Source organism: Pipra filicauda, unplaced genomic scaffold (genome assembly GCF_003945595.2).
Source record: "Pipra filicauda isolate LSUMZ 115617 unplaced genomic scaffold, ASM394559v2 scaffold364_size791107_pilon, whole genome shotgun sequence".
Classification (NCBI taxonomy): domain Eukaryota; kingdom Metazoa; phylum Chordata; class Aves; order Passeriformes; family Pipridae; genus Pipra; species Pipra filicauda.
In genome coordinates this window covers 771,636-791,022 of record NW_024104492.1, presented here as the reverse complement: position 1 = coordinate 791,022, position 19,387 = coordinate 771,636, and the positions used below count along the sequence as shown (strand labels likewise).

At 62.5% G+C, this 19,387-nt stretch overlaps 3 protein-coding genes across 5 annotated transcripts; 1 reads left to right on the top strand and 2 right to left on the bottom strand.

Moving 5' to 3' along the window:
• Window positions 1-37: 37 nt before the first annotated feature.
• On the top strand, window positions 38-2,068 carry LOC120323884 (U4/U6.U5 tri-snRNP-associated protein 2). Its single transcript, XM_039384623.1, has 4 exons — window positions 38-373; window positions 1,298-1,433; window positions 1,514-1,600; window positions 1,689-2,068. The coding sequence occupies exons 1-4, from the start codon at window positions 93-95 to the stop codon at window positions 1,734-1,736; spliced, it is 552 nt and encodes a 183-aa protein (XP_039240557.1). The 5' UTR covers window positions 38-92; the 3' UTR covers window positions 1,737-2,068.
• Window positions 2,069-2,187: 119 nt separating this feature from the next.
• LOC120322435 (pulmonary surfactant-associated protein B-like) lies at window positions 2,188-6,231 on the bottom strand. Its single transcript, XM_039384626.1, has 7 exons — window positions 6,174-6,231; window positions 5,522-5,646; window positions 4,886-4,954; window positions 3,833-3,931; window positions 2,901-3,239; window positions 2,350-2,454; window positions 2,188-2,276 (listed from the first exon to the last, which is right to left on the bottom strand). The coding sequence occupies exons 1-7, from the start codon at window positions 6,220-6,222 to the stop codon at window positions 2,241-2,243; spliced, it is 822 nt and encodes a 273-aa protein (XP_039240560.1). The 5' UTR covers window positions 6,223-6,231; the 3' UTR covers window positions 2,188-2,240.
• A 4,127-nt stretch (window positions 6,232-10,358) lies between these two features.
• Window positions 10,359-18,827, bottom strand: MXD1 (MAX dimerization protein 1). 3 transcript variants are annotated; one of them, XM_027734965.2, is made up of 6 exons: window positions 18,670-18,827; window positions 18,476-18,572; window positions 15,106-15,135; window positions 13,955-14,069; window positions 13,188-13,347; window positions 10,359-13,106 (listed from the first exon to the last, which is right to left on the bottom strand). In XM_027734965.2, exons 1-6 carry the CDS (start codon window positions 18,740-18,742, stop codon window positions 12,922-12,924), a joined length of 660 nt encoding a protein of 219 aa, XP_027590766.1. In that variant the 5' UTR covers window positions 18,743-18,827; the 3' UTR covers window positions 10,359-12,921. The 3 variants fall into 3 exon arrangements, with proteins under 3 accessions (XP_027590766.1, XP_027590755.1, XP_027590746.1); XM_027734954.2 differs by having other exon boundaries at window positions 10,359-13,109; window positions 18,670-18,826; XM_027734945.2 differs by having other exon boundaries at window positions 10,359-13,347.
• Between the last annotated feature and the right edge of the window lie 560 nt (window positions 18,828-19,387).

Here is a 19,387-nt window from a genome sequence, read left to right as displayed (position 1 = left end):
GGGGTCCCACAGGGGTGTCACCCAGGGGTCCCACCCCCCAGCCCGCGGAGGAGAAGGCACAGCTGCTGCAGAACAGCGAGTACCAGGAGCGCATGGTGGAGTCCACCTTCCTGTACCTGACCCTGGACCTGCCCACGGCCCCGCTCTACAAGGACGAGAAGGAGCAGCTCATCATCCCCCAGGTGCCCCTGTTCAGCATCCTGGCCAAATTCAACGGCAGCACCGAGAAGGAGTACAAGACTTACAAGGAGAACTTCCTGAAGCGCTTCCAGCTGACCCGCCTGCCCCCCTACCTCATCTTCTGCATCAAGCGCTTCACCAAGAACAACTTCTTCGTGGAGAAGAACCCCACCATTGTCAACTTCCCCATCACGTGAGCCAGGGCTGGGGGCGCTGGGGGGGGCTGGGAGCCTGGGGAGGGGGTTTAAAGCATCTGGGAGGAGACGGGGGTGTTGACGATGTCTAGGGGTGGTTGTGGGTGTGTGTGGGAGGTTGTAGGTATCTTAAGAGGGGTTGAAAGCATCCATGAGGGGCTTTTGGGGTTTGAAGTCATCTAAAGGGGCGAGGGGGGGGGTTGGGGAGGGCGTGGGAGGGTTGGGAGTGTGTGGAGGGGGTTAAAAGCATCCCAGAGGAGATTGTGAGTAGTGGGGCAGGGTTGACAATGTCTAGGCATGGTTGTGGGTGTGTGGAGGGGGTTGTAGGTATCTAAGAGGGGTTGAAAGTATCCAGGAGGGGGGTTTAGCATTTGAAATCATCTAAAGGGGCTTTGAAGGCACTTTGGGAAGGGTTGGACAAACAAAAAAAAAAAAAAAAAAAAAAAAAAAAAAAAAAAAAAAAAAAAAAAAAAAAAAAAAAAAAAAAAAAAAAAAAAACAAAAAAAAAAAAAAGGGTTGGATACACTTGATGGGGTTTAAAACCACTTAGGAGGGGATTGTTTGAGGGTGTCTAGGGGAGGGTTGTAGGTATCTGGGACATGGTAGAGGCATCTAGGAGGGTGTTTGAAGGTGCCTGGAGAAGATTTGTGGGTGTTGGGAGGGATTGTAGCCGTCTGGGAGGGATTTGTGGGCATCTGGAGGTGTTCTGGGCATCTTTGGGGGGTTCTGTGGCTATCAGGGAAGGGTTTGAAAACATCTGGGGGGAGTTGAGTGTGTCTGGGAAGGAAGGGGGTGTGGGCACTGAGAAGAGGTTTGGAGGCATCTGGGGAGGGGGGTGTCTGTGCATCTGGAGGGGGTTTGGAGGCATCTGGAGGGGTCTGTGGGGGCTCCCCTGCCCCCCTGAGGGCACGTGGGGTGCCCAGGAACGTGGACCTGCGGGAGTACCTGTCGGAGGAGGTGCAGGCGGCGCACGCTCACACCACCTACGACCTCATCGCCAACATCGTGCACGATGGGAAGCCCTCAGAGGGCTCCTACCGCATCCACGTCCTGCACCACGTGAGTGTCCCCCTCCCGGGGGGCTCTGGGGGGGCCACGGGGACCCCCTGGCCCACCCTGTCCCCTCCTGGTCCTGGCAGGGCACAGGGAAGTGGTACGAGCTGCAGGACCTGCAGGTGACCGACATCCTGCCACAGATGATCACCCTGTCCGAGGCCTACATCCAGGTGAGGGGGGCAGGGGGCAGCTGGCACCTCCAGGATGTCCCTGGCACCACCAGGATGTGCTCTGACCACCCCTCCCCCTCTCCCACAGATCTGGAAACGGCGCGAGGAGGATGAGACAAACCAACAAGGGGCCTGAGACCCCCTGGGGACACCCAGAGACCCCCTTGGGATCACTCCCAGTCCCTTGTGGAGATGCAGAGACGCCTTTGGGGACACCCCAGGCTCCCTTGGGGACATCCAGAACCCCCCTGGAAGCAACAACAGCCGTCTCTGGGACACCCCAAGATCCCCTTGGGGACACCCAGAGAGCCCTGGGGACACCCTGAGCCCCTTGGGGACACCCTGAGCCCCTTGGGGACACCTAGGTCTCCTTGGGATCACCCATAACCCCTCCGGGGACACCCCCAAGCCCCTTGGTGTGTCTCTCCCCACCCCAAATAAATGCCACCCACTTATTTTTGTAGCTCATTTTCACCTTTTCTCTTCTTTGTGTTTAGGGGGGTCATGGTTTCCACTGCTTCTCCCCCCTGACCCCCCAGCACCCCGTGACCCCCAGAAACACCCCAAAAAACTGGGAACACAGAGGCAGAGCTGCATCCAAACTTTATTGGGAAGTGCTGGGGGGGGCCCCAGAGCCCCTCTACAGCCAGACGTGCTCCTGGCAGTGCTGCAGGGCCTGGGGGGCACAGAGGGGTCAGTGGGGGGTGCGGGGGGTGCCACCCCTCCATGTGCCCCCTGTCCCCACTCACCTGGCAGCGCCGGGCGGGCTCGGGGCTGGAGCACCAGTACATGGGGCCCAGGGCACAGGGGCCCAGGGGGGGTGACAGCACGGGGGGGGCGACACCCTTGAGGTCCTGCGGGGGGGACATGGGTGTCAGGGGTCCCCCCAAGGGTGGGGACACCCCAGGGAGCCTCCTGGAACCCCCTCCCCGGGGCTGTGACGTCCTTGGGGTGTCCCTTGGGGTTGTGACACTCGGTGCCCTCCCCCACTTGGGTCACTCTTGAGTGACCCCTTCGAGGCCTGTGACACCCTTGGGGACCCTGACACTGTCCTCTCAGTGGGGGTGGCACCTTCTGGGGACCTCATGGTGTGCCCAGGGGTGGTGGGACTCCCTCGAGACTGATACCCCTGGACGTGTCCCCTCGGGGCTGTGCCACCGTTTGTGTCCCTGCCATGGCCCCTGGGGACTGTGACGCCCTCGGGATGTGTCCCAAGGACTGTGGCACCCCTGGACATGTTCCCTCAGGGCTGTGCCACCCTGGGGTGCCCCGTCACCTCCCCGGGGACCTGTCCCCTCACCTCGGGGCCCACGCACTCCGCCAGCCGCACCACGATGGCCTCCAGCAGCGCCGGTGGCGCGCCCGCGTCGTCCGCGGTGCCCTGGCAGGCGAGGAGCAGGCGGCACAGCAGGCGCGGGCCCAGGCGGCCCAGCAGCCCCTCGAGCAGGAGGGTGGCGTAGCGCTGGGCCAGGCACTGGCACGCACCCACGGCCACCAGCGGCAGCGCCCGGCACAGCCCCGTGGCCGCCGCGGCCACCCTGGGCACGGGGATGGCGGCCTCGGCCTGCGCCACGAAGGTGCGGCACAGCCAGCACAGCGGGAGGGGCACCGGCAGCGCCGCCGGGCCCGGGGGGGGCTCCTGCGGGAGGGAGGGGGGTCACTCGGAGCCCAGTGACCCGGAGGGGGGTCACTCGGAGCCCAGGGTGGCATCGTGGCCTCCCATGGGACAGCGGGAGCCCAGAGCCGGGCTGGGCCTGGGGGGGATGTGGGTGCTCGAGCCCAGGGGGGCTGTGGCGTCCTGGGGGGCGTTCAGTCTGGAGCCCGGGGGTGGAACTGTGGGGAGGGGGTTAGGGGTGGGGTTAGGGTTCACTCCAGAGCCCAGTGGTGGGGCTGCAGCTCCCTCTGGGGAGGGGTCACTCAGTGGTGGGGTTGTGGCTGTGGGAAGGGGTCACTCAGTGGTGGGGTTGTGGCTGTGGGAAGGGGTCACTCTGCAGCCTAATGGGGGTCTGTGCCCTCCTGTGGGTAGTTGTTCCCTCTGGAGCTGGGTGGTGGGACCTGCAGGAGGGGGTTCACCCGAGCCCCATGGTGGGGTTTTGGCCTCCTGTGGGATGTTCACTGTGGAGCCCAGGGGTGGGGCTGCCCCTGGCTGTGCCCCCCAAGCGGGCTCCAGCCCCGTGGTGGCCCTGCTGACACCCTCAGAGCCACCCCCGCTGCTCCCCGGGACCCCCGTACCTGTGGGTGGGTGCCGAGTGCCCCGAGGGTGGGCACGGCTGCAGCACCGCCGGGCTCTGCCGGGCACAGCTTCAGGTTGGCACAGATCTGCCGGGGCACCTGGGGGCCATGACAGGGACCCCCGGATGGGGCACGACCAGGTGACCCAAGTGTCCCCAAACCCTCTGCACCCCAAGGTGTTCCCAAACCCCCAGTGCCCGGAGATGTCCCCAAACCTGCAGCATCCAGGGGGTCCCTGATGGCACAGTGTCCCCACTGCCCCCAGCCCCCCAAGATGTTCCCAGGTGCCACAGTGTCCCCAGGGCCCCAGCACCCCGGGGTGTGCCCTGGTCACGTCCCCCCGGTGCCACTCACGAGGTGCTGGAGCTCCCGGAGGACACGCAGGACGAGCGAGTGAACCACGGACTGGCACGGGGCCGCCAGGACGGGCAGCGGGAGGCACAGAGCCCCCAGCACCTGCTCCACTGCCACCTGCGCTGGGGCACCCCGGTGACACCCAAGGACACCCAGAGGACACCCAGGGGGACACCCAAGGGACACCCACGGGGACACCACCACCGCCACCCACACCACTGCTGTACCCGTCACCGCTGCACCACTGGCACCCGTGGTGGCATCTGTGACCATGGCACACATGGTGTCACCCATGGTGTCACTCACCACTGTGGCACCCGCTGGCATCTGCCACCACTTCACGCCTCACCCCAGCAACCACAGTGAAACCCACAGTGGCACCCACCGCCATGGCACCCGTGGTGGCATCTGTGACTATGGCACCTGCGGTGGCACCCACAGCGACAGCCGCCACCTCAGCAACCGCAGCGACACCTCCAGTGGCACCTCCCTCCATGACACTTGCCAGCACCCACGGTGACACCCACGGTGACCCCCATAGTGACACCCTCAGTGGCACCTGTGTCCGTCCCCCCAGTGACACCCCCAGTGACACCCTCAGTGGCACCTCTGCCCCCGGCCCCACGATGACCCTCAAGGGGACCCCCACGGTGACACCTCTGTGCCTGTCCCCGCCGTGTCCCCCTGTCCCGCGGGCACCTGCACGGCCGACTGGTTGGACACGCGGTGGAGGAAGGAGAAGAGCTGCTGGCAGAGGGCGCAGGTGTCCTGCGGGAGGGGACAGCGGGGACACGGCGGTGTGGGGACACGGGGACACGGGGACACGGGGAGTTGGGGACACTGGGATGGGGGGAACGGTAGTAGAGGACAGGGATGTGGGGGGCACGAGGACGGGGGACATGGGGATGGGGTAGCATGGGGATGTGGGGACACGGGGAAACGGGGACATGGGGACTCGACTCTGGGACACGAGGACTGGGGACATGGGGACTCTGGGACACGGGGACTGGGGACATGGGGACTCTGGGACACGGGGACTGGGGACATGGGGACTCTGGGACACGGGGACTGGGGACATGGGGACATGGGGACTCTGGGACTTGAGTGTGTGGGGAAATGTGGATGTGGGGACAGGGGGGACCAAGGAGGGTGTATGGGGACATGTTGGTGTGGGGCCATGGGAGGGTCTTGGGACCCCTGTGGGATTTTGGGGACATACAGGGGGTAGAGAGACAGTGGGGTGGGGTGGGGTGGGGTGGGGGGACACAGGAGGTGACAGGGATGTGGGGAGTGATAGGGACACGGAGGGTGGTGGGACACGGGGGGCTCTCTCACCACATCAGGGGGTCTCTGGGTGAGGAGGGGGCAGCGCTCCAGAGCCCCACAGCGCAGGGCAGTGTCCCAGCTCTGGCACCAGGCAGAGGGGGGCACCCCACAGCCCCCCCCCGGTGCCCCCAGACCTGTGGGGCCGTGAGCGCCGAGCCGGGGGGGGCCGGGAGTCCAGGTCCCCCCCCTCCCAATACCTCATCCCAACCCTCACGCAACCTGAGCGCCTGCGACCCCCAAATACACCCCCCTCCAATCCTCATGGGGGATCGGGTCTCCAGGACCAGTTCCCCCCCCACCATCCCAGTGGGATCCAGGCACCCAGGACCCTCCCCCAGTGCACACACCACCCCAAAACAGCACCCCCTCCCTCCATGGGGGCACCCGGCTGTCTGGGACCCCCAACTCAATACCCTGCCCCTCCAAGATGCCCTTTCCCACACCCAGCGCTCGTGGGGGGAGCCAGATGTCGGGGAGCCCCCCAATAACCCCCTCAGTACCCTGAGACCCCAAGGGGGCACTCAGGGTCTGCCCCCGCCCCGGGCATCCCCTCCCCCCGGGGGCACCCCGCTGTCTGGGCCCCCCTCGCCCCACCACGGGGTCCCTGGGGGTGTCCCCAGCTCTGGGGGTGCCCCCCGGTTTGGGGGTGCGGGGACCCTACCTGGGGTGGCCCCGAGCAGGGCGAGGAGCAGCGGCAGCGGCAGGGCCATGGCGGGAGCAGGGACAGGGGCAGGGGCAGGGACAGGGACAGGGACAGCGGCGGTGCCGGCAGGGCCGAGCCCGGGGCCTCTTATAGCCCGCGGGACGTGGCCCTGGGTCGGTGCCAGCACACGGGGACAGGCGTGTCACAGCCGCGGGGACACGGGGGGGCGCCCACCCCCACCCTGTCACCCTGCCACTGCCCCCATGTCCCTGTGTCCCCTACGGCCATGTCCCCGCCAGGGACCCCTTTCAAGGTCTCCATGTCCCTACTGGGGTCCCATGTCCCCATTGGGGTCCCCATGTTCCCACACCCTCACATTCCCCCCACGTCCCCTTATGTCGCCCCATGTCCCCACAGCCCCACGTACCCCTACATCTCTCCATGTCTCCAATCCCCCCATATCCTCCCCACCTCCCATGTCCCCCCACCCCTAGACCACCAACACCCCTCTGCCGTGTCCCCCTACCCCCAGGTCCCCATGTACCCCCCATGTCCCCACGGTCCTACACCTCCATGTCCCCCCACGTCCCCCCACTCTCCCCAATGTCCCCATGTCCCCCCTCATCCCCATGTTCTCCTGTTCCCCCACATCCCCCCACTCTCCCATGTCCCTCCACAGCCCTCGATGTCCCCATGTCCCCACACCTCCACGTCCACCCTTTTTTCCCTTGTTCCCCCATATTCCCCCGCCTCCATATGCCCATGTCCCCCCTCATGTCCCCACACCCCCGTGTCCCCCTCCACCCCCAATGTCCCCGTATCCCCCGCGGTCCTGCCCATCCCCCCCTCCTTGTCCCCCGCCACTCCCCGGGTGTGGCCCCCCTGCTCCCCTTCCCGCAATGTCCCTCCGCGGTCACCTTGTCCCCACTTGGCCACTCGAGAGCCCTCAGCGCGGGTGCGGCCGGAGGCCGGGCCCCCTCCGGGGGGGTCACCTGCCCCAGGTGAGGCCACCTGGAGGGCACCGAGGTGGCACAGCCCTGCCCGGCCCTGCCCGGCCTCGCTGTGCCCCCCGTGCCCCTCTGCCGGCCCGTGCCTCAGCCCTGTGTCCCTCTGCCACCCATGACCCCCGTGTGCTACTCTGTCACCGGTGTCCCACCCTCTGTGCCCCACTCCGTGTCCCTCTGCCACCCTGTGTCCTCTCCCTACCCCTCTGCCACCGGTGTCCCACCTTGCGTGTGCCCTCCAGGCTCCCCTGTCCCCCTGTCCCCCTGTCCTCCTGCCGCCCCCTGTGCCCCCTCTGGCAGCTCTGGGGGGACACGAGGGAGGGACTGGTGCTGCTCTGACTGACCCCGGGGTGCCCCCTGGCACAGGGGTGACCCCCTTCCAGCTCAGCTCACCCCGAGACCCCCGGGACAAGGGGCAGGGCCAAGGGACAAAGCACCGAATTCCAGACACAGGGATGTATTTTCCCGTGAAGGTTTTGGGGACACAGGAGGTGGCAGAAGGACTTGGGACACACGGGGTGGCACAGGGGGTACAGAGAGTGGCAGGACTTGGGATGCACAGGGTGACACGGGGACAGGGCAGCCTGGGGCGTGTGGGGGCCACAGGGAGGGGGGCACACGACGGCAAAGGGACATGGAGGGGACACAGGGCGGCAGAGGGGCACAGGGGTGGGATTGGCACAGGGGCTTCGGTGTGGAGCTGCTCAAAGGGTGACCACTCCCCACCTCAGACCCATGAACTTCCCCCTGGATTCCCCCCCCCGCAGTCTGGGGGCTCTCCCTGACACGGGGTTCTCCTTTGGGGGTCTGGGAGGGCACTCGGCTCGTGGGGTGTGGGGATTTGGGGGAATATGGGGGATTTGGGGGGCACATGGACAACATTCCTGACTCCCTTCCCTCTGGCTCCTGGCACCTTTTCCCGTCTGGGTTGGGTTTGTGTGCCCAGGTTTTGGTAGCAGGGGAGCTCCAGGGGTGGTTTCTGTGAGAAGCTACCAGAAGCTTCCCCAGAGTCCGGCAGAGCCAATTCCAGAGGCTCCAGGATGGATCCAGTGCTGGGCGAGGCTGAGCCTGGCAGGGATGGCGGTGAGACCTCAGGGAGAACGAACTGCAGGAGGAAAAAGTCCTTGTGCAGGTGAAAACTGCAGCCAGAGAAGAGCAAAGTGAGAACACGTGAGAGGAGCAGCCCTGCAGAGCTCCAGGGCAGTGCAGGAGGAGGGGTTGGAGCTGCTCCAAGAGTGGAGATTCCCCTGAGGTTCTGTGGGGAAGCCCCTGGGGAGGCAGCTGAGCCCCTGCAGCCCACGGAGGCCACGTGGGTGGGTCAGGGATGTTCCTGCAGCTCGTGGAGGGTCGGGGTGGGTCAGGGATCCACGTGCAGCCCTGAAGAGCCCACCCGCAGCAGGGGATGCCCGACACAGACTGTGACCCTCTGGGAAACCCGTGCTGGAGCAGGGTCCTGGTGGAGAGAGGAGCCCAGGCTGGAGCAGGGTCCTGGTGGAGAGAGGAGCCCAGGCTGGAGCAGGGTCCTGGTGGAGAGAGGAGCCCAGGCTGGAGCAGGGTCCTGGTGGAGAGAGGAGCCCAGGCTGGAGCAGGTTTGCTGGAAGGACTTGGGAGCCCTTGGGGGCCCAGCTTGGAGCAGGGGTTGGACTCGGGCTCGTCCCCTGAGCAGCAGCAGGAACGAGGTGTGATGAGCTGCCTGTGACCCCCATTCCCGTGTCCCTGCGCTGCTGGAGGGGGTGAAGGGAGAGCCCGGGAAGGAGGGCAGGTGTTTGTAAGATTGATTTGACTTCTCATTCTCCTGCTCTGATTTTGTTGTTAATAAATTCAGTTACTGTCCCCCCGGTGAGTCTGTTTTGCCTGTGACGGTGATGGGTGAGGGATCTCTCCTGGTGTTTGTCTCAGTTCATGAACCTTTCATTATGTTTTCTGTCCTCTGTAGAGGGCAGTGACAGAGCAGCTTTAGTGGGTACCTGGTGTCCAGCCGGGGCCAACCCACCACACCATCATTGCAGCCGGGACCTGGGGAGCTGAGTGAGGAGCTCCAGCCCCAGCCCAGCCCTGGGAATGGGCAGAGCCGGGAGCAGCACTGGGATAATCCCCCCATGGGAGCACCCGGGGGGCTGAGGGCTGGGGGATGCAGGATGAGTGACATGGATGAGGGATATGGGATGAGGGGTTTGGGATGCACGATGTGGGATGGAGGCTGTGCGATGAGGAATGGGATAAGGGATGTGGGATGAGAGAGGCGGAATGGAGGACGTTGGGATGGAGGACACGGATGGGGGATGTGGGATGAGGGGCAGATGAGGGATATGGGATGAGTGATATGGGATGGAGACTGTGGGATGAGAAAAATGGGATGAGAGCAGGAAGGCTCAGCAGAGGGATCTGGACAGGTTGGATGGAGGGGCAGAGGCCAACAAGGGGGAGGGTCCTGCCCTTGGGCCACAACAACCCCCTGCAACGCTCCAGGCTGAGGAAAGAGTGGCTGGAAAGCTGGAAAGGACCTGAGGGTGCTGGTGACAGTGGCTGAACGTGACCCCAGGGGTGCCCAGGGCAGTGCCCGTCCCTGTGCTGGCACTGCTGGGGCACCCTCCAGGGCTGTGTCCAGGGCTGGGCCCTCAACAAGTGAGACACTGAGGGGCTGGAGCGTGTCCAGGGAAGGGAACAGAGCTGGGAAGGGGCTGGAGCAGCAGGAGCAGCTGAGGGAGCTGGGGGGGTTCAACCTGGAGAAAAGGAGGCTCAGGGGGGACCTTCTGGCTCTGCAACCCCCTGACAGGAGGGGGGAGCCGGGGGGGGGGTCGGGCTCTGCTCCCAGGGAACAAGGGACAGGAGGAGAGGGAACGGCCTCCAGCTGTGCCAGGGGAGGGTCAGGTTGGACATCAGGAAGAATTTCTCCCTGGAAAGGGTGGTCAGGCACTGGCAGGGGCTGCCCAGGGAGGTGGGGAGTCCCCACCCCTGGAGGTGTCCAAGGAACGACTGGATTGTTCAGTGGGACAGTGGAGATCAGTCACAGGCTGGACTCGATGCTCTCAGGTCTTTTCCAACCTAAATGATTCCATGATTCTGTGATGTGGGATGGAGGATGCAAGATGAGGGATGGGGCTGAGGGCTCTGCCTTCCCAGGGGCCCAGATACCCATTCCCACCATCCCCGGGCACCTCCCACTCCCTCCCTGCAGCAATTCCAGCTCACGCGGCTCCTTCGTAACGAAATAATTTATTTCCTAACAATCAAACAAGACAGAAATATCCATGGACACAGCAAAGGTCTCCTAAAACACGGAATTCCTAAAAAAAAAAAAAAAGCACCATTCCATTGGCTTGACATGGGATTCGGCCCGACAATGGGATATTTACAGCAGGAACGGCTGGGAACGGGATCCCGACTGCCCCAGGGAGCCGAGGCTGGGGCGGATCCGCTTCCTGGGGAGCAAAAAGAACAGAAAAAATGACGGGAAAGCACAAATAAGAGGTGCCCCAAAGAATAATAAAGGAAAGGTTGAGTGGAGACGGGGTGGCTCCACTGGAAAAATCAAGGATGAAACGAACATTTTGGTACTTCCCGGGAGCCAGCAGGTCAGGATCTGCCTTCCACGAGGAAAAAGAAAGGAAAAACAACCCACGAATGGGTGGGTTTGATTCCCGCCCATCATGTCCCGATACGGCTCCTCCCACTCCCTGGATTTTTATCACAATCTATAAAAAAGTCCTTCCTGCAGCTTATTTCATAGGAATGCTGGTGGATCAGTGAATTCCAGGAACAGGCTGGCATGGCCCGGGGGGACCCAGAGATGCGCCAGGCTCCAGCCCCATTCCAGGTTAGTGCAGCGTTTCGGGGGTTCCCGGAGCACAGCCCCACAGAGCAAAGGGCCGGGAAGGGTCAGGTTGGGATAGGGAGGAAAAAAGAGGGGAAAAGAAAAGGTGTCGGGAACTGAAAAAGGCACAAACCTGCCAAAAACCCTCATTTGCGTTGAGGCCAAACCTTCAGAATGTCCAAAACCAACCGAAAACCAACGTTTGGTACCTCTGGAAGGGCTTTCCCAATGCCAGGAATCCCCTGCCCGGAGGGATCCTCTGGGATTCCCCAGGGAAGGGACGGATCTGGCCAAACACCACCGGAGTCACCAGCCCCCAAGGGCTGATATTCCACATTTTCTTGGTGTTTTCCATCTTTTTGCCTTTTTTTCCCTCTTTTTGAAGGTGCAGGGGGTTGAGCTCAGGCGCCCATGGGCTGTGGTGATGCTGGAGGGTGGGAAATTCCAGGGGCTTTAAAGGAAAATCCCTTGTGGTTTGGGTTTTTTTTTCTCTTTTAAGAATCAGCACGTGGGAAAAGAGTCGAAACCTGGGGGATTTGGGTAATTCCTGGGGCCTGTGGCAGCTTCCTGCTTCCCAAATGGGCCAGAAATGGGACTGGGGTGTGAAGAGAAAGGAAAAGCAGAAAAGGAGCAAAAGAAAAGGAGAAAAGAAGGAAAAGGAAGGGAAGGGAAGATGGGAAATAAGACAGGAAGGAAAATGGGACAGGAAAAAGGAAAAGAAGTGGAGTTTCCCCCTCATCCCCTTGCACTCCGTGGAGCATCTTGGTGCCTCTCAGCACCTACAATTCCTGAAGAAAAGGGGCCCTCAGAGCCTGTTTTTCATCCCAGCGCTGGGAAAAGCCCTTGGAGAGCTCCCTGCCCGACACTGAGGCCTCACTGACCCCACGGGGCTGGAGCGAGAGGGTCCTGAGGGGTTGGAAAACCCCTGGAGCAGCCGAAGGGAAAAGGAAGGTGTGGAAAGCAGAGCTCCAAGTGCCAACATTCCCAGAGCAGCTCTAAAAGCAGGAAGTGGTGGGAATGTTCCCTCCAGTGCACCGGGAACCGAACGAACACCACAGACAGCTCAGTGCGCTCCGGCTCGGGACCCCCACGCCCTCGGGGCTTCTGGAACCCTCCACGAGCCTGGGAAGATCCCGGATGGATGGAGAAGAGCTCCAGGGCCGATCCGGGGGGTCCCGCGGGGTTATTGCTGAGCGGAGGCATCATCTTTGTGCTGAAGGGGTGGAGAGAGGCCGGGGGCTCCCTCCGAGGTAGAAAATACTGTCCCCGAGACTGGAAGCGTGGAGAGGAATTCCAGGAGTCTGGAATGCCGTGCCACGGGAGGTGGGACGTCCCGTTTGGGTTTACGGAGGGCAGAAACTTCCCAGCCCGGAGGTGGCCGTTCCGAGGGGGGGCTGCCATTCCCCACGCCGGGAATGCTCCGGGACCTCGGCAGGGCCGGGATGGGGTGTCCCTGAATATTTAGAGTCGGGAGGGGAGGAACCCCCCGACTGAGGCCGATCCCTGTGCCCACCCAAAATGCTCCGTGGGGGGGGTTCTCAGCTCGGTTCTGCTCTCTCCCAGGTGGAAATTCCACAAGAGGCCGGTTCTGCCTTCGGATCTGCTCCCAAAAACTCAGCTTTTGGGTCCTGAGCGTCAGGAACACGATGTCGCCAGCCAAATGCGGAGAAGATCGGGAATACCGGGCGGTGACAGCCTGGGAGAGAACCCAGCGAAGGCTCTGGAGGTCGCTGTTACTGCCACGATATTCCCAGGCGCTTCCAAGCGTGGCTGGAATGTAGGGCCTGGCAGAAGAGATCCCGGCCGGGCCGAGGAGCCGGCGGGCGCGAGCGGAGCCCCGGGAGCAGCGGGATCGGCGGGACGTGCGGGGGATGCGGGGGGGGTCGGTGTGCTGGCCAACGGGATCCCACGGGAACGGCGCCGCTGGAACGGCCGCGGGAAGCGCTTCCTACATCCCGAGGGGAAGCTTCCGGCCGCTCGCCGGCTTCGCCCTGGTCCCGCCGGAGCTGGAATACCCCTCGTCGCTGCCCAGGCTCTGGAGGCTCCCGCGCTCGTCCGAGTCGCTGGGGCTGCTGCTGCTCCAGTCCAGGTCGGCCGGGAGGTCGTCCGTGCTCTCCACATCCACATCCATCTCTTCTGCCGGAGGAATGGGAACGGTTGGAGTCCCAGCGGGGCCGGACCTCCTGCCGGCCGTCCCCCGGAGCGGGGTCTCACCTCGGTCCGAGTCGGAGCGCTCGGAGGACAGGCTGGAGCCGATGCTGTCTATCCTGACCCGCTCCATTCCCAGCTTTTCCAGCTGCCGCTGGAGGTGCCGCTGCTCCCGCTGCAGCTGCTCGATCTGGTGCAGGGCTCGGCGCTCCAGGTCCTCCAGCTTCTGCGGGAGGACACACGGCACCCTGAGCCCCCGGGATCCCGGCACGGCCACCACGGCTCCCGAGGGGCTCCTAGCTGGGCACGTGGAGCTGTATGGATTCCAACTCCCCCTGTCATGCCAGCCCAATCCCAACCCTCCCACAGATATCCCATCCCAATCCATCGCTCTCCCAGTTATCCCAGCCCAATGTCAGCACTCCCCATTATCCCAGCTCAATTTAGCACTCGGTTATCCCAGTCTGATCCCAGTGCTGCCCAATTACCCCAGCCCAATCCCAGAGCTCTCCCAGTTAACCCAGTCCAATCCAGTGCTCCTCCATTATCCTAGTCTGATGCCATTGCTCTCCCAGTCCTCCTAGCCCAATCCCAACCCTCCTCCAGTAATCCCAGCCCAACGCCAGCACTCCCCATTATCCCAGCACAATCCAGTGCTCTCCCAGTTATCCCAGCCTAATCCATCACTCTCCCAGTTAATCCAGCCCACTGTCTCTGCTCCCCCAGTTATCCCAGTCCAATCCCAGCACCCCCCACCCTCACCCCCCGTCCTGGGGGGCTGTTCTCATCTCTGCCCCCCTTCCCAGGGCCGCATCCCGGTTTTCCCGGCTCACCTGGATGTGGAGCCTGGCCCTGGTGAGGAGGCTGAGGGTCGTGTGCCTCCCGGCCGCCGCCCCCAGGGGCACCAGCCCCTTGAGCCTCTCCAGGCACAGCCGGAGCTGGGCACGCCTGGAACGGGAGCAGCGGGATCAGCTTCCCCAGGGAAAACTGGGCTGGGGGGAGCTAAACCCAGCCAGGGGCCTTCCCAGCCTCCAGGGGCTTCCAGAAACTGGGAGAATACCATGGCCAGGTCAAAGGACACCTTGGAAAGACCTCGTGGATAAACCCTGCGGGCACCCTGGGCTGTCGGGATGATCCCTGGCAAGGAGATGCCAACGACCTCAGAATTCTATCCACTTGTGTTCATTGTCTTCCCAAAAATCTCCACCTCAGGAATGCTGGTTGGTTCCTGCTGACAGCAAAGCTGCCCAGGCTGACACCCAGCTGTAAATCCCTTGGGAGCACTTCCTTTCCATACTTTTATTAGGAACAGGGTTGTTTTGGATCCAAACCAACACCAGATCCCTGTGGGAGCACTGACCACGGTCCAGAAATCCTCCCTCTCCATGTAACATCCAGGTTTTCTCCACATTAATATGTAGGACATTAAAGCCAGAGGGAAACTCTGGCTCCATGAGGAAATAAATCCCTTTACCTGCTGATAACCAGGATGCTCCCAGCACATCCCAGTTTCCCTGTGTCCATTGCTCCAATCCCAACATGTAGGTCAGATCCTTGGGAGTAGGTTGCAACACCCATCTCTGAACCACCCGATCCTGGGCAGCTCCAAACTGGGATTTTGCAAGGACCTGCTGGTCTTGTTTGGGATACACTGGGAGTAAACAGGGATTTCCTCACCCAAAGGACCTTGGGATGACAACACAGGCAAAGAAAGTGGGATTTACTCTTGGGATAAATCCCAAACTCCAGCTGGCTCAAAGATGAGCCTGGGGAAAGATAATTTTCCTGACTAAGTGGAGTGGGAGCTGGCTGAGGAGATGGATATCATTCCCAGCAGTCAAGGACAGGGAACGCTTCAATCCTCGGTGTCCTTTATCCCACCCCTTCCCTCCCACCCCCCATCTCAACCCATCTCAGCTGGAAAACCCCTGGAAAAGCAACAATTCCTCCAAAACCCAGCTCCTGACAAACCTCCAGCACTCACCTGTTCTTTTCCATCTCATTGTGTGTCGACCTGGAAAAGAAGGAAGAAGTTATTACTTCCTCTGGCTGATTAGGGATTAACAGATGGGATTAACATGTTGGAATTAGCAAAGGCTCCCTGGAAAAGCTGCAAACCAGGGGGCTTCCAGAGCTGCTCCAGAGCCAGGGATGGTGAACACGGCGGGATCCAGACGGGGGAATTGCTGGACAAATGGAAACAAAGGGTCAGGAAAGCTGGAAAATGGGATTTTAATGCAGAGAGGGTCAATCTTTAGAACAGTGGTACCAGTGATGGGAAGCTGCTCCATCTTGACTCTGGGCAGAGCCTGGGTGGGATCCCCAAACTGGCTCAGAACACTCCAGGGACCGGGAGCCTCCCAAGCCTTGCCGGCATCCAAAGCCCATTCCCGTCTCCAAGTCATCCCTCAAATGCCAGGAAGATGTGGAAAAAACCCTTCCCTGTGTCCAACAGGGAGCAGCTCCAGAGGAGATTCTGAACGCACCACTGACACGTCACACCCACAACAAATCCCCCCGGAGCTCCGAATTTCCACGGAGCTGGGAAAAGATGGAAAACACAAGCTACAAAATTCCTGTTGAAACCTGGGAAAGAAGCCACAGGAGGCCCTGCTGCCCATGTCCCAGGAATGATGCTCAGGGAAGAGCTGCTTCCCTGGCCACAGACTCCCTAAAATCTCTGGAGGCCTTGAGAAGTTCCACTTGACCTCAGGAAAAATGTTGTTACGTGGCCTGAGAACCTAACAGTGGGAATGAGCCACAGGTTGTTTGGAGAGGGATGTCTGCTGGGATGGCCCCATGGGGTCTGGGAGGGCAGGTTGGTCCCAATGCTGAAGGGAAAACAAGGGATGGATTGAAGGGAAAATGAGTTGATGTGCCAAAGGGAAGAAAAAGGGATGTTACTGAAGGGAAAATGAGAGATGTCAAAGGAAAACAAGGGGTGGCAGCAAAGGAAAAGGGGGGATCCCACTGAAGGAAAAACTAGAGATGCCACCAACACAGCAGCAGCAGATGTTCTCGAGGGTCTCCTTCACTTTGCCAGCAGCATTTCCTGATGGATCACCCCACTCTGGAGGCTCTGTTGGCTTCCCAGTGCCATCAGCTTCCAAAAGCCATGGCCCTCACAGCCCCAAAAATGTTTGAGGCAATAAATCCACATGTTTCACCCCCAGCCCTTCACCACAGGGCTGTGACAGGCTGCAGCCTTCTGAGCTATTCCCTTGATCCTAACTTATCCAAACACTTCCCAACCACAGTACAAACAGGGATGAAGCTCCCATCACCCTCACTAATTACAAACCCATCTTCTCTTCCACCTGAATCTTTCCTGGAATGGTTGTTTTCCCTTTTGCTTTGCATCCACCATCGCCAATATTTAGGAAAATATCAAATAATTGATGAATTTTAATTTTGGATAAAATAAACAGGGACAGAGGGGATGGCAGCTTCACCCTGGAGCAGATGGAACATATCCACGTGCTCCCAGATCCTTCCCAGAACGATTTCATACCCATGGAGTCCCTGATTACAATTCCCACTAATTAAAACTTTGGCTGATCACCAGCTTTCCCTTCGGAATGTGGGGGTTTTTTTTCCCTGAAAAAACCATAACAGTTTGGTCTGAAGTGAACAAAATCCTCCGAGAGGGAAACCTGGAGCAAGTCCAGGTAGGACAACCCCCCGGATTCACCTGGAGCCTGTTTGAAACAAGAGCCCGAGGCCTCAGCTGCCTCCCACCCCCCTGACAGCCCGGGACACCTGCGTGGGCGGGACAGGGCGCCGGGAGAACCCCGGGAGAACCCCGGGAGAACCCCGGGAACCACGGCACGTGCACATCCAGGTGGATTTGTTCTGGCGGCTGCCAAAGGTCGGCGCAGACGGGGCTGCTCCCGACCAGGAAAGAAGTGACAGACGTGGTGCCATCCCCGCCTGGCTCCTCCCTGGCACCGTCCGGCGCCAGTGACGTGTCGGGATGAACCCGCTGCCCCTCGGAGCTTCCCTGGGCTTGGAGGCACAGCCTGGAGCCACCCCTTCCCGAACCAGCTGATCATTCCCCCTCCACGGCGATCCGAGGGAATTTCGGGTTGTTAAAGTGAAGGAATAAAGCACGAGGGCGACTCCTGTTGCTCCTGGGATGGTGGGATTTGCTCCTAAAACTCAACGTGGGTGCGTGGAGCTGATTTCAACTTGTAGGAAAGGTGGTTTAGGACTTTCAGGTTTAGGACTGAAAATCAGCAGGAAATAATAGGGAGGGACAGCGGAGAGGAACAACCAGGGAGGGATAACGGGGAGAAAAAAACAGACAGGGATAACAGGGAGGAACAACCAGGGAGCAACAATAGGAAGGCTCTGGGTGGATTTCAGGGTGGATAATTAAGGAGGTGACAGGAGGGTCCCCTCCAGCCCTGCCAGGGGCCCTCTGACAGCAGGACCTCACTGGGCCTGGTCCCCTGGTGACAGGAGGGTCCCCCCAGCCCTGTCACACACCCAGTGACAGTGGGGCCTCACCGTGCCCCGGTCACCCGGGGACAGGAGGGCCCCGCCCACGGTGTCACACACCCGGTGACAGCAGGACTTTGGTGGCACCAGAGCCCCACCCAGCCCTGTCACACAGCTGGTGACAGACAGGCCTCACCAGAGCCTGAGCAAACAGTGACAGGAGGGTCCCTCTGGCCCTGTCACACACCGGGGACAGAGGGACACACCAGGGACTGAGCACCCTCATGACAGGAGGGTCACCCCGGCCCTGCCACGTGTCTGGTGGCAGCAGGACCTCACAGTACCCCAAACCCATGGTGACAGGGGGTCACCCCGGCCCTGTCACACACCTGGCGACAGGGGGACCCAACCAGAGCCTGGTCACCTGGTGACAGGGGGTCACCCCAGCTTGGCCACAGGCCCTGTGACAGTGGGGCCTCACCTGGCCCAGACACACGGTGACAGGAGCCCCCCCAGCCCTGTCACACCCCTGGTGACACCAGGACCGTCCTCAAGCACCTGGGGCAGGAGGGTCTCCCTGACGTGGTCACACTCCCGGTGACAGTGGGGGGACCCCAGAGAGCCCGGTCCCACGGTGACAGGAGCCCTCCCAGCCCTGTCACGCCCCCGGTGACAGCGGGGCCTCACGGGCCCGGTCCCCTGGTGACAGGAGGGTCCTCCCGGCCTTGCCGGGAGCCCCGTGACAGCTGGGCCTCACCGGGGCCTGGAGGGTCACCCCGGTCCTGGCACACTCCCGGTGGCAGCGGGGCCTCACGGGCCCGGTCCCCCGGTGTCAGAAGCCCCCCGGCCCTGCCCGACAGCCCCACAACGAGCCCGGCCCGGTCCCCCCCGCCCCCTCCCGGTGCCGCCGTCACCTGCCGCCGCTGCTGCTCCTGCGGGCCTTGGCGCGGCGCCGCGAGGCCTCCCCGTCCTTGCCGCCGGGCCTCAGCGAGGCGTAACCGTGCTCGGCCTCTGCGGAGACACAACGGCGGCCGCGGGTCAGCGCGGGGCCCGGCCCGGGGGCACCGGGGGCAGCGCGGGGAGGGGAGGGGGTGTGTGTATGGGGTACCTCGCTCCCGCCGCTCTAGGAACTCGGCGGCCTCCAGCAGCATCTGGATGCCGAGGCGGGGGGGGGCGGCCATGGCGGGGCCGGGACGGGCCGGTCCGGCGGCGGGGGGAGCGCGGCGGCCTCTGCCCGCCCCGAGCGGCCGCTCCGCCAGGCCCCGCTCGGGCCTCGCCCCCGACAACGCCTATTGGCCGACGCTGAGGGAGACCCCGCCCATCTCGGTCGCTCACTGGTGGGCGTTAAGGGAGGTCCCGCCCAGCGCCCGCACGAGTGGCGGTGATAGGGCGTGGCGGCGCCCGAGGGCCGCGCCCCCCACCCGCTGTGATTGGGCGAGAGAGCCACGCCCTCTTGCCATTGGTCCGCCCACCCAACGGCCCCGCCCCGCCGCCGCACGCGCTGCCGCCTGACTCACTTCCTGCCGCGCAGCCAATGGCGGGGCCGGACGGGAAGGGGGCGGGGCCTCGGATTGGGTGCAGGGGAGGCAACGTGAGACCCGCGAGGACCCCCCGGGACAGGGACAGACCCCGGGACAGGGACTGACCTCCCTCCAGGACAGGAACAGGAAACCCCTGGGACCGCCGGGGCAGGGACAGACACTCCCCAGGACAGAGGAAGGATCCCTGGGACCCTCAGGGCACCCCCTTCATGGCTGGGATCCCCCCCCAGGGCAGGGACCACCCACCCAAAGGGCTGTGAGTCCCTTTGAGCAAGGACCCCCCAA